Genomic DNA, 16,083 nt, shown 5'->3' on the forward strand with positions numbered 1-16,083 from the left:
TTTCTTCTAAATTTGTGTGTGTGTAGTGCAAAACCTTTCAGCTATTAAATAAGTCACATTTAGATAGCAAAAGCGCCAATAACATGTAAAACAAACCTACTCCATGCATTTACACAGGCATATTATTCTATCAAACATTTTCCGTTGAGGAATGTGGTCACATCTCTTGGTGATGTTGACATCCACTCATGTATGGTGGTTTAGGAAAGCTGCCTCAGACATGTGCTTTGTGTGTCACTATATGATGCTGTTCATAGCCATTGTCAGGTTACAGCTCATATAACAGACTTGCCATAGCTGCACCTTCAACCATCTGGTGACTGTTTGTTGTAGGACCTGCAAGGTACAGGGTCATTTGGTCTGTCAGTGCCAAGAAGGGAACACAAGGCCCACTCTCCCACCTCTGAAATGTCCAAATATGGTACCATCAAGAGCAGTTTTAATAGGTAAGAATAACTACTTAACAACTTAATCATACAAGCTATAGGAAAATGTATCATATCATTCCATTAGGGAATTCGGTTTGTATGTGGAGTGTCTCGGTAAGGGTTATGGATTAAACATGTATAGTGGTCAGTAGGTGGAGTTGTTTGTAGCTTGTTCTTGTGACCCATTGTCATGATTATTGTGTGTTATTTTCTAAAAGAAAGCGTGGCAAGATAGTTGAATGAGATAATTGTCTTGACAGTAATGCTGAAAATGAAATCAGCTGACTAATGCTGGTGTTATTTTCCCAGATGGTCTCACTTTGCCAAGTCAGGAGGCGAGGCCTTCATGATGGGGCAGAACACAGGCAACACACGAGTGGCAGAGAGTGACCTCATCAGGATGATTGTAAGACTGCCTCAGATAGTAACTCTCATATCCTGGCCCTTCACAATCATTTGTAGATGCTAATTCCTAGTTTATTGAGATCATGGCAGTGTTGCTGAGAATACTGATTGTGTAGAGCACAAGAAGGGTCAGTGAAATGTCCTACAGATCTGTTCTGTGTAAAGTTATCTGCTTTACCACTTTCTGCTTTAAGGAATTTTTTACATTACAGCGATTACATACACGAAGGTGTTCCTAATAGAGACACACAAGATCTCTGTTACAATTAGAAAAATTATGACTTTAAAAGATATGAAAGATTTCTTATCCTGACTCATGATCTTTTGCTTATCTCCCTTTCCCTTTCGAATGGTAGTGGAACACTTGAATCCCTTGAAGTTCCCAAAGCGGGCGTAAAAATACACTCACCCACGAGTTACCTCCCCTCTGCCCTTTCCCGCGCAAACAGTCATGTGACCAGCCATATTTGTCACTCTCTCCCTTTTCGCCCAAGTGGATGGTTGGGTGAGCACTGGAGTCCTGTATACGGCATTATATCCTTTTTATTTACGTCCTATTCTTCAAAATTACACTGTGTATTGATTTGGCTATAACTATATTGTATTATATGTAAAAAAATTTTAAAAAATATTTGTATTTGTGTGATAATTTCATCGTGATGCAACTTTGTTTACATTTCATGAAATCTTGCAGTGTTTGCTGGCACAGGTTATCCGTGGCTGATCCTCACCCCCAATGCCCTTCGTGCATCAAACCATGTTCTTCCAGCTTGCGCTGTACTTATTGTGTTGATTTATCAAATCTAATTTTAATCAATATTTGTCTTAAATCTATAGACGTGCCATGGATCAGGTGAGGAAGTCATCTTAAGTCACAGCTGATAAAATAGGAGATCAGCCTTCAAACCGTATGTTGATTGCTACTGCTGAAATTCATAATACTGGTGCTATGTTGAGTATGCTGCACTGAGCATGTCGTGGGAAGGATTAAACGGCTACGCTTTTCCATCCCCGATACTACTGCCAAAAGTACTGTTCAAGATCAAACAGACACAGACGCTACAACTGACTTTGGTCGCGCCCTACTGGCCAGTGAGAGCATGGTTCCCAGACCTAATAGAAGATCTTGGAAACCCAGTAATCAAATTACCAGATTGGCCGAACCTACTAATACATCCTCACACCAAGCAAGTCCACGGAAACCCCACAATATTCCAGTTACACGTGTGGACCGTATCAAAACATGCTTGAAGAAAAGAGGATACTCCGCCAGGGCAGCCAAAGCAGTAACGCTAGCGTTACGCAGATCGACTCGTAACCTATATGACGACAAGTGGCTGAAGTTTGAGACTTATGCAAGACGGAAAGGCTTCACTGCAATGATAGCCACTCATCCTCAAGTGGCGGAATATCTGTGTCATTTCAGACAGACCAGACATCTCAAGGGTTCGACATTATCTACATACCTCACTGCTATCAGTACAGTGATTACCATGAAAACAGGCATCAACGAAAGTACCAGAATTACTTGCTCTGCTGAGATCTTTTAAGCTGGAGGACCAGCCAAAGAAATTCAGAGCTCCAGCCTGGGATCTAAATGTAATTCTACGTCATCTTACCAGTGATGTCTACGAACCACTAGACCAGATTACACTGGAGCTGCTAACACAGAAGACTCTGTTTCTGCTTGCGTTAGCCACGGCAGCTCGAATATCGGAGATACATGCGCTGGACTTTTTTTTTTTAAATTTTTTTTTATTTATTTGTTCCCATGGTTACAAAGTCAATAACAACGGTATATGGTAGCAACAAGCGCAGAAAAGGTGAAGATACATTGCTGTAGAGATATAATAATAATTAGTTGCTGAATATTGGGATGAGCGAATTCCATTTAAGATTGAATTTCTCGATTTCATTGTTTCTCTTTGAAATAAATTTTTCGACAGAAAATATCTCTTTTAATACCTTTTTATCATTACTGAATTTTGGAATTGATTTTTTTATATTACATAAATTGATATGTTTTTTGGCAGAGATAACAATTTGATTTAGTAATTGCGCTGGACTTTGGTCGAACCAGATTCGACAGAGGGCAACATAATGCAGTTCATCTAGGACTTAGATGGGACTTTATTGCCAAGAACCAGCTACCTGGTCAACCAGATAGACAGTTCCACGTACCAGCGCTGTCTACAATCCTCGGTCCACAGGATATAGAGGACTTATCCTTGTGTCCGGTCAGAGCCCTGAAGATATATCTTCAAAAGAAGCGCCTGTTCATCCCATTATCCACAGAGACTTCAGCAGAAATCTCAAGAACGACCATATCGTTCTGGATGAGAGCCATTATATTGAGAGCCTATAAAGCAGCAGGACTAGAACCTCCTAGAGCTTCCAACCCACACGAAGTCAGAGCACTGGCGTCAACACTGGCTCTGCACGGAAATTGCTCTATACCAACTGTTTATGCAATGGAATTACTAAAATAATTTGTGAACGTGAAACGTGCTTACCTAAATGGTAAATAAACAACATTCTTGCCACTCCGACCATTAAATATGATACTTTTGCCACTCCGACCACCAAACTAAATATGATACTTCTTCTAAACTACATGAACTAAATAAGCTATCTGATAAGATACACAACTATAATTCTAAATTGTTTAGTATCTATACTAGGCCCGAATATGGCAAACTATGTGTGTAATCTACGACCAGAGTCTCACTGATCAAAATTGTCGACCATCCACTTAGCCGTCAGAAACCTATGTGCTCGACCCTGCACATGCAGAAAGTGACTGCACAAGGCGTTACGGTTGCGTTTTGATGCAACGTTCATGGTTCTTGTAAAGATGTTTTTTGGCTATGAGATAACAAAAAAACAAAGAAACTATCTTTCTTTCCAAAACACCAACAATTATGGAGGGCTGCTTTTGGAAGCCGGACACGGTGTTTGCCAACCACTACCTCCGAGACATAGCCACTGAAGACGTCTCAGGCATTCAGCAATTTGGGCCTCTCGTTGTAGCACAGCAACTAACAGTTCCTCAAAGGCGCTGAGTTGGAAAATCTCACCCTTTATTTATCACGTTGACTTGTTGATAACTTTTATTAAGGAAAAGTACTAGTTTGAAAGTCCATGCGCACAGTCTAGCACAGGCTAGCATGAGTGATTAAAGATCCTGTACGGGTAAAGATCTTACCTGTACGTGAAGGGGGTCGCAACTCATTTATGATAAAGATCTTATCATAATCTATGGGTTGTTATAAGATATCTAGTAATAGAAAGATACTAGTTTATCTATAGCCACATGAATCTACATGATTCAACTTGTCTGAGATTGAAGTAAGACAAGAAAGTGGTCCCCCCTAGTTATAACGGAAGTTGGAAGAATAGGACCACAGAAATGCCGTTTCGCAGTTCCCATGGGGGGAATACAGGACGTATCTAAGAACAGCTGTTGAATCCACAAAGTGGCTTGACACACCACCAATCTGTCGGCTTCTATAAGCAAAAGATCATGAGTCAGGATAAGTAAAAATATGTAATTTTTTAAGTAAATTTGATATTTTGGTATTTGTCCTGACTCATGACGAGACGCCCTCCCAACCTCCCCGTTGAAGACACTTGAGATTTCACAGCAGATCCAAGTGCATGGGCAGAAAATCAGGAGAGAGTGACAAGTAAGGCAGGTCACCTGACTGGTTTGCGCAGGAAAGGGCAAAGGGAGGTAACTCGTGGGTGAGTGTATTTATACGTCTGCTTCGGGAACTTCAAGGGATTCAAGTGTTCCACTACCATTCGAAAAGGAAAGGGAGATAAGCAAAAGATCATGAGTCAGGATAAGTATAAAAATATCAATTTTACTTAAAAAATTACCTTTTTTTAAATAGTTCGGATTCAGTATTTCAAGTCAAGCTGGTGTTGATGATGTAACTTGTGGTTGTGTATTTCAGGAAACAGCCGATGGGCCGGAGTGGACTCCAATACAGACCCAGTACACATGTGAGGTGGCATCTCCGAAGAAGGAGAGTAAAATGAAGGGACTCAAAAGTTATATTGCATACCAGATAACTCCATCAGTGAGTAGTATAGATGGTCTTAGATTTATTATGTCCTGGAATAGGTACCAACTAACATTCTCAGGAAGTTTGTGCAATTTTATGATTACTTTTGTTCCAGTTTTAAGCTGATTTCACACTTCGGTGATAACTTGGAGATAGCATCATGAGTAGATAGATGTATATCAGCATTCTAATGAAAGGGAGACAATCTGTAAAGAAGATTGGCTTGAACACCACACTGAAGTCCAGATATGATATGTATTACAAAACTTTGTTCAGGATACTATATATAAGTGGAAACAAGTTGGTGTATATCTGAATCAGTCATGATTTTAGTATGTCAAATTCGTCAGTGTTCTGTTGCTTCAGTGAAATACTTCTAACCATCATGATTGGTCAGTAAAATGCATTGGACCATTGTTTTACATATTATCTCTATAGCATCGTAGTTTTCGTTTTCTCTTTGATGTACTACTTATGAAATACTTCTATTTTTTCAGTTCAATGGTATTCAGGTCAGTCGAAGGTATAAACACTTTGACTGGCTACATGAAAGGCTGGAAGAAAAATTTCCCTGCATCCCTATCCCACCACTCCCTGACAAGGCAATATCTGGTGAGTCCCCACACTGACCAGCACAGCCCAAGGGGAGGTGTTCTGTTCCATCATGTGCCTCGATCAAGAGTTGCTTGTTTGTGCAGCAGCTTGTGCAACATGTCTGTCGTGCCGTCTGTTGCTCATATGGTTCTACTGCATCCTTATTGTTCCACTCAGGAGATAAATGAAGTGTGTTTTCAAATTATTGATATCAAACTTGAACTTCGAGTATATATACAATGTATAAAACTTAAAAGCAATATAGTATTAGTAGTTTGAGGTTTTGAATTAAGAATCTTTACAGACATTAAATTGTATGAGAATTTTACATAGAAAACAAACTATGTTTTTCTCTGTTCTACCATAGGGGCGGTGGGGTAGCCTAGTGGTTAAAGCGTTGGCTCGTCACGCCGAAGACACGGGTTCGAATCCCCACATGGGTACATTGTGTGAAGCCCATTTCTGGTGTCCCCCGCCATGATGTTGCTGGAATATTGCTAAAAGCGGCGTAAAACCAAAGTCAGTCAGTCTATTCTACCATAGCATGATTACCAAAACCAAGGCCATAATGGAGGTGATTTGAGATGTGACATTGGTGTAACCCAATAGTTTCAGCTGGTGGAAAGATTGAAATCAGGAAAATCAGCATTACATGTTAGCTTTATGTATAAAGACAGTAAGTTTCACTATAATACTGGAACCACGTCAGTGACATTCAAAGTCAGTGAGACAGAATCAGTTCACTTAGGCTCATATCATGTGAGCTCAATCAAGGCTTTTTCTAAAGTACACCACTTTGATGATGTCATAAATTTCTTAACAGGGGAAACACAAGCACTGTGATGCTATAGCCATGAGGTCACAGTATGTGATTGAATAGGATCAAAGTCAAGCTGTGTAAATGTACTAACTTTTTCAGTACACTGTCTTTGCTATTGATCATCATGATTTCTGCTTGATTTATATAGGAACTGCAACAGGTTATTTCGCAGCTCTAAAAGAATTTTCGAAAGATGTGCTTATGAAAAGATGTTTTTGTTTGAGGCAATAGGGTTGTCAACAAGACGATTATCTTAACTAGATGTAGATTCCATAGCTCTGGGGAATTTGAGATGTCTTGGTAGAATAATAAATGTCAGCATGTACCTTACCTTTGATGATACTTCATTAGTGAGAATGATTTAGGGTAATTCTGCAGGATTTCCCCACAAATCCGTAATTTACACAGGCATTTACATCTTCCAAGTAGTAGCACCTGCTGGGCCTTTTAAACACGCATGTAGTATTTCCTTCTAAAGTCTGAATTGCTTTTCATTGGTTTTAGTCTTCCATGAACTTTTCAATATATGATGCCTGTGAATAGTATAGAAATAGTGATAGATTTTGAATATGATTACAGATGTGATGGAATTTTTGTGATAAATGTGAATATAGTCTGTTTTCTTTCATCATGTGAAAACAAGTTAGAGTGATTCCCCTTGGATTATTGATGTAAGACCTAAACACTCTATGTGTTTTTCACATAATATGACATGTTATTATTTTTTCACAACATTGATATTCATAACATTTAAATATTTAAATGTTTTAATGAATAGTAAAATATATTCATTGCATTTGTATATAATTTTAAACTTAGAATCAATACAGTAAATACGTGAAGATATTAGGAATATTTCCCAGCATGTGCCACATATGAACATTTTTTCTCTATTTGTACTGGACAATCCATACTGGTAGTTTCCTTTATATAATAGATGTATTATCAGGCATGGTTTATGACCAGTTAGTGGTACCCAGGAGCCGCCATGACGTAAATTGCACCTTAGTGTGTACATAATGTGACTTCACACAGACACACATGCTCTCACACACACGCACACACATTTGCCACAACTGGGTCTGCCTTTGGCCTTTCCAAAGTTATGAATGTTCATATTATTATTATTTTCCAGTTCCAGTTTTCAGTTCAATTACAGGTTTGATTTTTACCTCCAATTAGACAGAACCCCCCATGTGTATTGCTTTGCTTGAATCGCGAATCGCGAATCATGCTCCTTATAATCTGTGACCTTGTATTGTCATTGCCACACAATATTTGCTCCACATCATAGTAAATGACGAAGTAAAAGTCAATGAGTGACTGTCAGGATGATTGTTTACCTGTCATCCATCACACTTGCCCAGCACAGACACAAATGGCCCCACTCTCCTTCCCAGCACAACAATTTTTACAAGATTAATAGACAGAGGAGGGCTATGTTTGTTACTCATTGTCAAGAGTAATCAGAATACATAACTTATGGGTCATTGAGATTTTTAGGTTTAGACCTTTAAATGATACTTTTTTTAACATTAGAGAATAAGGACAAAGATTTGTTCACTTTGATGCTTAATTTTAACAACTGCTGATTATTTTGTTAAATTTATCATGTCGGTACTTTCTAAATCCAAAGAGTTTTTCATTAGATCTGTTGATGTTAAATTGTATTTTTAACATAATTTTTGATGTTTTAAATTGTAAATCTCCAATCATGTGATGAGAAACATTGGGAATTTCAATAACCAGTAATAGTATCAAACATTACGTCTAACTCCTGATTTGATTCTATGGTCATGTAATTAATTTTTTATCCACAGTCAAACGTTTTGTGGGGGATATTAAAATGGATTCCGTCCATGCGTCCGTCTTAGTGCACATTCATCTTTTCCGAAGCAGAACTTTAAAACCATTAAATATTTGTTCACCAAACATAGATAGATCTGGTGCTGTACTGATGCCTTTTGACAGTTTTGGATTTCTGAATAAAATATGTTTTGCATTTCCATGGCAACAAGTTTGACTGATTGAAATAGGTGGTAGTGCTCTTTTCCGGAGCAGAATTTTACAAACGTACAATATTTCTTCACCAATATTGTCACATAGATTGGTCTGGTTTTGGAATTCTGATTAAAATATGTTCTTGCGTTCCCATGGCAACAAGTTTGGCTTCCACTGAATTTGTTGGTAGTGCTCCTTTCTGGAGCAGAACTTAAAAACCTTTCAGTACCCTCCTTCCACTTTGCCAAAACATTTGACATGATCATAACTAATAGACATATTCATGAAGAGTATTTTGCCTTTGAGGGGAATTATTGACTTTTTCTTCTTGTTTGGTCAATTTTGAATCTTGTCCCAAGCTCATTTACATGATACCTTTAACAACATTTGTATATATACAGTCATTTAATGAAACTTGAATGTCAACTTTTGAAGGGACAGGCGTGACAAATCATCACATACGATAGAGTACTTTCATATTAATTTGTACTGTTCAAGTTTTGTTAAATAGAACCATCAACATAAGACAGAGAAAGTAAGGCATTGCTTTGTGGGTAGTTTTCTAATTTATTTTTCCTTATCCTGACTCATGCTCTTTGCTTGTCTCCTTCCTCTTGCGAACATAGTGGAACACTTGTATCTCCCTAATTGAAGTTCCCTTCAATGTAAAATCACTAATTAGTACACCACGAAGTTACCTCCCTTCCACAAGCTGAACGAGGGCCACCTCTACCCATGTGCCTCACTCTCCTTCTTCTTCCAGTGAGCTGGACGAGAGCTGTGTGTCTCCCGACACACTATATCCTTTGATTATATTTAGTTAGTTACCCTCGTGATAGACATCTATAGAGGTTTAGCTAGTATCTTCAACAATTATATATTGATATTTAGTCGTGTTTCTACTGTTTATTCACGGGGACGTGTTGTTTCAGTGGATTACGTTGATAAAAATTCTGTACTGTTGCACATTACGCTTTTTATTCTGCTGCTGATCCGCGATTTAATATGCCCTAGCTGTACTGCGCCATGTTTCATGTTATTCACATTGCAGTTGCGGTACTAATTTATCCAATTCTGCCTTTAATAAATATTACTTTGCGTTTGAGACGCGCAGCAGATAGGTCGCGTATGCAGAGTCTAGCCATGACTGATACACCTGAACCCCTCGCCAGTCTACTGCTGTTGGTCGACCCCCCTCCCGTCTGGTGTTCCGCTAGAGTGGTGGAGAGGCGTGGGACGTAGTCCGCCGCCTCCAAGAAGCGTCCTGCTTCCCCAGACATCCCATCGTCGCAGCCGAAGACTAGAGGGTTTCTACTGCATCTCAACGCGACCTCTGAGGGGGAATCAACGAAGTCTACTTGAACTTTCTCAGCCGAGATTGTTCCCGTCGCAGATTTGGGCCTGTATGATGATCAGCCGATCATCATACCTGATGTACATCAAAAGAATGACCGATGTCGACAACAGTGATGTCAGCGCAGATCAACATGCAGCCTGATGTACCAACGCTGATATTCTTCCTGAGGGTCCCGTCGCTACCAACACTCAACGCAGACTTCGCACCCCCAGGGCAGCGTCGACCTCTGAGGGGAAATCAACGAAGTCTACTAGGACTTTCTCAACCGAGATTGTTCCAGCCGCTGAACTGGGTCTCTACGATGATCAGCCGATCATCATCCCCGACGTACGCCACAAGAAGCGACCGGAGACAGCTACAGTGACATCAGCAGAGATCGCCATGCAGCCTGAGGTCTCTACACTGACGTCAGACGACTTCCCTGAGGGCCCCGCCGCTAACATCGCAGAGAGAGGGCACCGACTAATTCGGCCGCAGACCATCCCAGATGAACTGTTGCGCAAATCATGATCATGATGGAGGGCCACTACAGACTGGAGAAGCAGCCAGCCCAAGGCCTGAGCCTTCGCTGGAAGGTTCCAACGCAGACGACACCCCAGAGGCACCCCCATCAGCGTAGCAGCCACGACGAAGCCACCTTCGCGAAGGAAGTCGCAGACCACCTCGACGAAGGACCCAGATGTACAGCCTTCGCGAAGGCGGGATAGATCATCACCTTCCTTGGCTTCATCCTTAGATGCGGACTCAGACCATCAGACCTCACGGAAGCCTTCGCGAAGGTCAAATCGCCGTTCCCCAGGACCGGACGCAGAGGAAGCTTCGCGAAGGCCTTCGCAAAGGACACCTGACTACACAAGAGCTTCGCGAAGCTATCAACATTCTCCTCACAGGTCTCCGCGAAGGTCAACCCATAGACGCAGATCACCAACACGATCTCCGCGCGTTCACCGCGCCGATCTCCTCGCAGACATCACCACGCCGATCGCCTCACAGGTCACCACACAAGTCTGCACACAAGTCTACAGTCAGGTCTCCCCGAAGGCCACCCGACATAGAGATAGAAATACACAGTCCACCATCAGAAGAGCATCAACCTCTCATCAGCGATGCTGGGATAGAAAATGATGGAGGCATCATTTTCTCAGACGCTGAGATACGATATTGGATGGTAAACAACCTAGATCTCTCTTCACCTTCCAAGAGTGGCAACTCGGGCGCAGACATACCTGATAAAGGAAGACGAGGCAGACGCCATCACCTTACCTCCGACGACTCGATTGCTGCGGTGCCACAGTATGTGGACACAGCCTACCATAAAGCCATAATAGTTCAAACGCCAGAGGCGTATGTTCTTGGCCTTAATAGATCTAGAACGATCAATGAGATTCTTATCACCAGATTTCGCGGACACGACTTCTGAAGATGATAGGATGATCTACTCGGCTCTACTTATGCAGAACCAGCAAGAACCACACCCTGTATGAAGCTAACGCCATATATTGATCGGATTCTAGACACTTCGCTAAGGAAGTCCCAGGCCACCTCCGCCGAAGGAGCTAGAGCCTCACCAGTTACAAGGGACGCCACGGAGGAGTAGCGCTTCACCGACCCCACATATTGCTGAGTGCGGGCGAAAACAAAACACTCACTCACTCACTCCTGTTGAACACAGAGGTCGCTTCGCGAAGCAAGCCATATATTATATATATACTGATCGGGCTCTGACTCGATACCTTCGCGAAGGTCGCTAAGGCTAAGTGGCTCCAAGTCTACCTCACACAGAAAATCTAGAATGGATACTTCGAGAGCTTCGCTAAGTCTCCGGGCCCACCGAGGAAATCTCCTCCAAGGTCTCCATATATTAGCCACTCGCGTCATATATAGCTACTCGCCAGTCCGTTCAAGACATCGCGATAAGTTGTCTATCAACTGTATGCCATATGCCGCCTATAAGCCTACGCGAAGACAATTGCACAGGCTATTTACAACACAGAACGCCGCTATATTAATTAGTCAACGACGCTTCATAGATCTTCACAGAAATCAACCTTTCCGTGATAGATTGCTAGAATATGCAATCCCGACTACGATACGACGATTATCTACATGCGTGACCATTACGCAGATCTGCAGACAATTCAATATCGAAATTGAACAGCAGCCTTGTTACAGCCAGTATAACTCATAATCGCCAAAGTTTCTGAGAAGAAATATGTACAACAAGTTCAGCTTTAATTCTACAATTATGACGATACATTCATGTATACAGTCTACAAGCTGACAACTTGCAAGTTTATTGTACCTTTATATAAGGAAGTCGGAATTATATTCAAAACTGAAGTTACTTTCACGACAGCCAGGAAAATAACCTACCCAGCATTAATATTACAGAGCGAGGTATTTCGCTACCGGAGGTTTTCAAGCGTTTACCTTTAACCCTCAAACACGTGGTCACTCGGGTAACTTCGAAGCTACGGTGAAGACCGACGATTATGCTAATATCAACGACGGCAAGATTTTATACAAGGTTTTTCCTGCTACACCGGTGACATCACAGCTGGTATTCTACAGAATCAAAATGCCTTGTTCTGATTGGACCGCTGTTGGACAACGACTCCACGCAGAGGTCGATCTTAGTTCACAGTTCAAGACTTACGCTACAAGTGACAACTATATATCAGTGAACGAGCAAGCCTCCTTACAGTCCAGTTAATCTGAACCTTCATGATTGGGCTGCTTTCTTCAGGTTAGAGACCTCCCCTGTCAAGTTAGGGACGAGGCACGGCAGTCAGGCAATTTTACATAAAGTTCAACGAGGACAGACACACCTGGTTGTGCACCTACATCGTCAAGGACTTCGCAGAGCTTAATAACCTAGACGACGGGATACAAGTGGATCTAAATCCACAGCGCCTCAGACTACAGCTGAATTTCATAATCAAGCTACTAACACAACTAGATGGTTAGTAAACCTACTTAAACTTTCTGATTGGAGAATTAAAACGGAAGTTTCACCCTCCAACTTGGGGATCTGAATATAGTGTTCCAACACCTCACAAGTGAGGTTTATGAACACGCCTGGATGACATACTTGGACTTCATGATAACGATGATTCTATCACGATGGCCAGCAAGAGCACTGTAAATTTATCTCCACCGAACCAAACAGAAGGGAATAATGCAACAGATTATTTCCTCTATCATCAACTTACGAGAATGAAATCTCACGCACTATATCTCCGCTTGGATCAGAACTGTCATACTACATGCATACAAGACGGATGGACCCAATCCGACCCTCCATGAGCTTTTAATACTCATGATATTAGAGCGCTAACTTCTACAATTGATCTACACAATGTTATTTGAAATAATGGAGGGTTTATTTTCTGGAGGTCTGCCAACCATTATCTGAGAGATATCATCACCGAGGACGTCTCAGGTATCCACCAATTCGATCCCATGGTCCTCAGACAACAGTTGACAGTTCCTCGAGAAGATAAGTCAATCTTACAGATTTCTACTTATCTTATAACAGTACTAAATAGCTACATGCTATATATAATTTGCTTAAGTTCTTTTATCATCACAGTACTATGATTATTACATCATACAATATATAAGTTAACAACTCTACAGAGTTGGTTATTATATATTTACCTTAACTTAATTATATCTTAAGCATAGTACTATACTCAGATTGTAAAATATATAAGCTAACAAACTCTACAGAGTTTGGGCTATTATATAGGTAGCTTAAGCTTATTCATATCTTAAGCTCAGTACTATGTTTATATCATATAAGTATATTAGCTAACAAACTCTAAAGAGTTTTTTGCTATTTGGCTTAAGTCTCATCATATCTTAAGCAATATGGTTACATTATAACATGTATTAGCTAACAAACTCTACGGAGTTTTTGCTATTATATATGTAACTTAAGCTTATTCATATCTTAAGCGCAGTACTATGTTTATATCATATAGGTATATTAGCTATCAAAACTCTAAAAGAGTTTTTTGCTATTATATATTTGGCTTAAGTTTCATCATAATTTAAGCTTTATGGTTACATTATAACTTGTATTAGCTAACAAACTCTACGGAGTTTTTGCTATTATATATGTAGCTTAAGTTTTCCTTCAAATCTTAAGCTCAATACTATGTTTATATCATATAAGTATATTAGCTAACAAACTCTACGGAGTTTTTGCTATTATATATGTAGCTTAAGGTTTCCTTCAAAGCTCAATACTATGTTTATATCATATAAGTATATTAGCTAACAAACTCTACGGAGTTTTTGCTATTATATATGTAGCTTAAGGTTTCCTTCATAAACTCAATACTAGGTTTATATCATATAAGTATTTTAGCTAACAAACTCTAAAGGGTTTTTTGCTATTATACAATTAGCTTAAGTTTCATCATATCTTAAGCAGTATGGTTACATTATAAAATGTATTAGCTAACAAAACTCTCACGGAGTTTTGCTATTATATATATAGCTTAAGTTTAATTATATCTTAAGCTCAGTACTATGGTTATAACATAAAAGTATATTAGTTAATAAACTCTAAGGAGTTTTTTTTTGCTATATACATTTAGCTTAAGTCTAATCTTATCTTAAGCTTAGTACTATGGTTACATTATTAATCTATAAGCTAATAAACTCTACAGAGTTTTGGCTATTATATATGTAGCTTAAGTTAATTATATCTTAAGCACAGTACTATACTCATATTGTAAAAATATATTAGCTAACAAACTCTACAGAGTTTTGCTATTATATAGGTAGCTAAAGCTTATTTATATCTTAAGCTCAGCACTATGTCTATATCATATAAGTACATTAACTAACAAACTCTAAAAGAGTTTTGCTATTATATAATTAGCTTAAGTTTAATCATATCTTAAGCTTAGTACTATGTTTATATTTTAAAGTAATTTAGCTAACAAACTCTAAGGAGTTTATACTAGCATATTAACAAGCTTAAGTCTATTAGTCTTAAGCATTGTATTAATGTTATATATACTTTATCATAATAAGTACATTGTAATAACCTTTATATGGCAGCTGATAAGTTAGCAGCAGGAATTCATCAGTTCAGTGCCTTTATGAAGTTCCCATAGGGTTATTACAATCATCACAGTTCAAATCACTAATTATTAAAATCCAAAGTATTATATATTCCCACCTCCAATCCGTAGGATTCTACAAGCAAAAGAGCATGAGTCAGGATAAGGAAAAATATGTAATTTTTTGAGTAAAATTGATATTTTATACTTATCCTGACTCATGAGGTCAGCCCTCCCATCCTCCCCAAATAACACTTTGGATTTCCCTGTAAATTCAAATGTTGGGCTCAGTATATGAGGAGAGAGTGAGGCACATGGGTAGAGGTGGCTTCTGCTCCCCCCGCTTGTGGAAGGGAGGTAACTCGTGGTGTACTAATTAGTGATTTTACATTGAAGGGAACTTCAATTAGGGAGATACAAGTGTTCCACTATGTTCAAGCAAGAGGAAGGAGACAAGCAAAAGAGCATGAGTCAGGATAAGTATAAAATATCAATTTTACTCAAAAAAATTACATATATTTAATATTTAGGAGGAAGATTTTTCCTGTTATTACAAACCCCACCACATCCTCTTGATTTGCGAGAAGTGTGAGTATATCGAGCCGATTTTCTGAGTCCTGTCTACTCCCATGCCCTCGGCACAATGCCAGTAACTGTGTACATTGTCAACCCAATATGGGAGAAACGACAGTATTGTGGATGTTACACCAAACCCATGTCTTTCCTTTCTTCTGGTTACAGAGAACCTAAGATGGAGAACCTCTGCAAGTTTGTAATGAGTATGACGGAGAGTACAAAATCCTTCATGAATGTTCTTCATGAACATGCTAAGAAGCAGTCTGGTGGTAAGTGTGTTTCTGTTAGGCCCAGCTGTCCAGCACTGCCTCCACATCTCTCCTTGTATGCAGAAGTACATAATACAATTGGTGGAGAAGTCTGCGCTTATACTAGTATCAAATAAAGATTTGTAATGTGACAGGAAGTACTGATAAGTTGTGCTCTATATATACACAGGAATCATGTATACCATGGGAATTATGAAATACGTTGAACCATATTTTACTTTGTTTTTCATGTTATCTAGGTTGATTTTAGGGTCATTCTTTCAAAATCAACCATGTGAATTAGACGTTCAAACATATATGCAGACAAGTGGAATATAAGCAGGTATGAACACACACTATATATATTAATCTCTGTTATACTTTCAATGTAGACTGATCGTGTTTGTTATCTGGATTCAGGATTCAAAAGCCAGTACCATAAGATAGGAGGTGGATTCAAACAGCTTGCAGTATCATTCACCCTGGACAGCGGACAATGTGAGTAG

General features: G+C 39.6%; 1 protein-coding gene across 1 annotated transcript in view; it reads left to right on the top strand.

Moving 5' to 3' along the window:
- Window positions 1–16,083, top strand: part of LOC124289110 (sorting nexin-33-like) — a 49,694-nt gene that overhangs the window by 23,338 nt on the left and 10,273 nt on the right. The window contains exons 6-13 of the mRNA XM_046725712.1: window positions 334–446; window positions 738–834; window positions 4,793–4,918; window positions 5,401–5,515; window positions 7,453–7,476; window positions 15,278–15,341; window positions 15,495–15,598; window positions 15,998–16,075. Coding sequence (XP_046581668.1) covers window positions 334–446; window positions 738–834; window positions 4,793–4,918; window positions 5,401–5,515; window positions 7,453–7,476; window positions 15,278–15,341; window positions 15,495–15,598; window positions 15,998–16,075 — 721 coding nt within the window. The remainder of the gene's footprint in view (window positions 1–333; window positions 447–737; window positions 835–4,792; window positions 4,919–5,400; window positions 5,516–7,452; window positions 7,477–15,277; window positions 15,342–15,494; window positions 15,599–15,997; window positions 16,076–16,083) is intronic.

Source organism: Haliotis rubra, unplaced genomic scaffold (genome assembly GCF_003918875.1).
Source record: "Haliotis rubra isolate DU_JTF1 unplaced genomic scaffold, ASM391887v1 Scf433, whole genome shotgun sequence".
NCBI lineage: Eukaryota > Metazoa > Mollusca > Gastropoda > Lepetellida > Haliotidae > Haliotis > Haliotis rubra.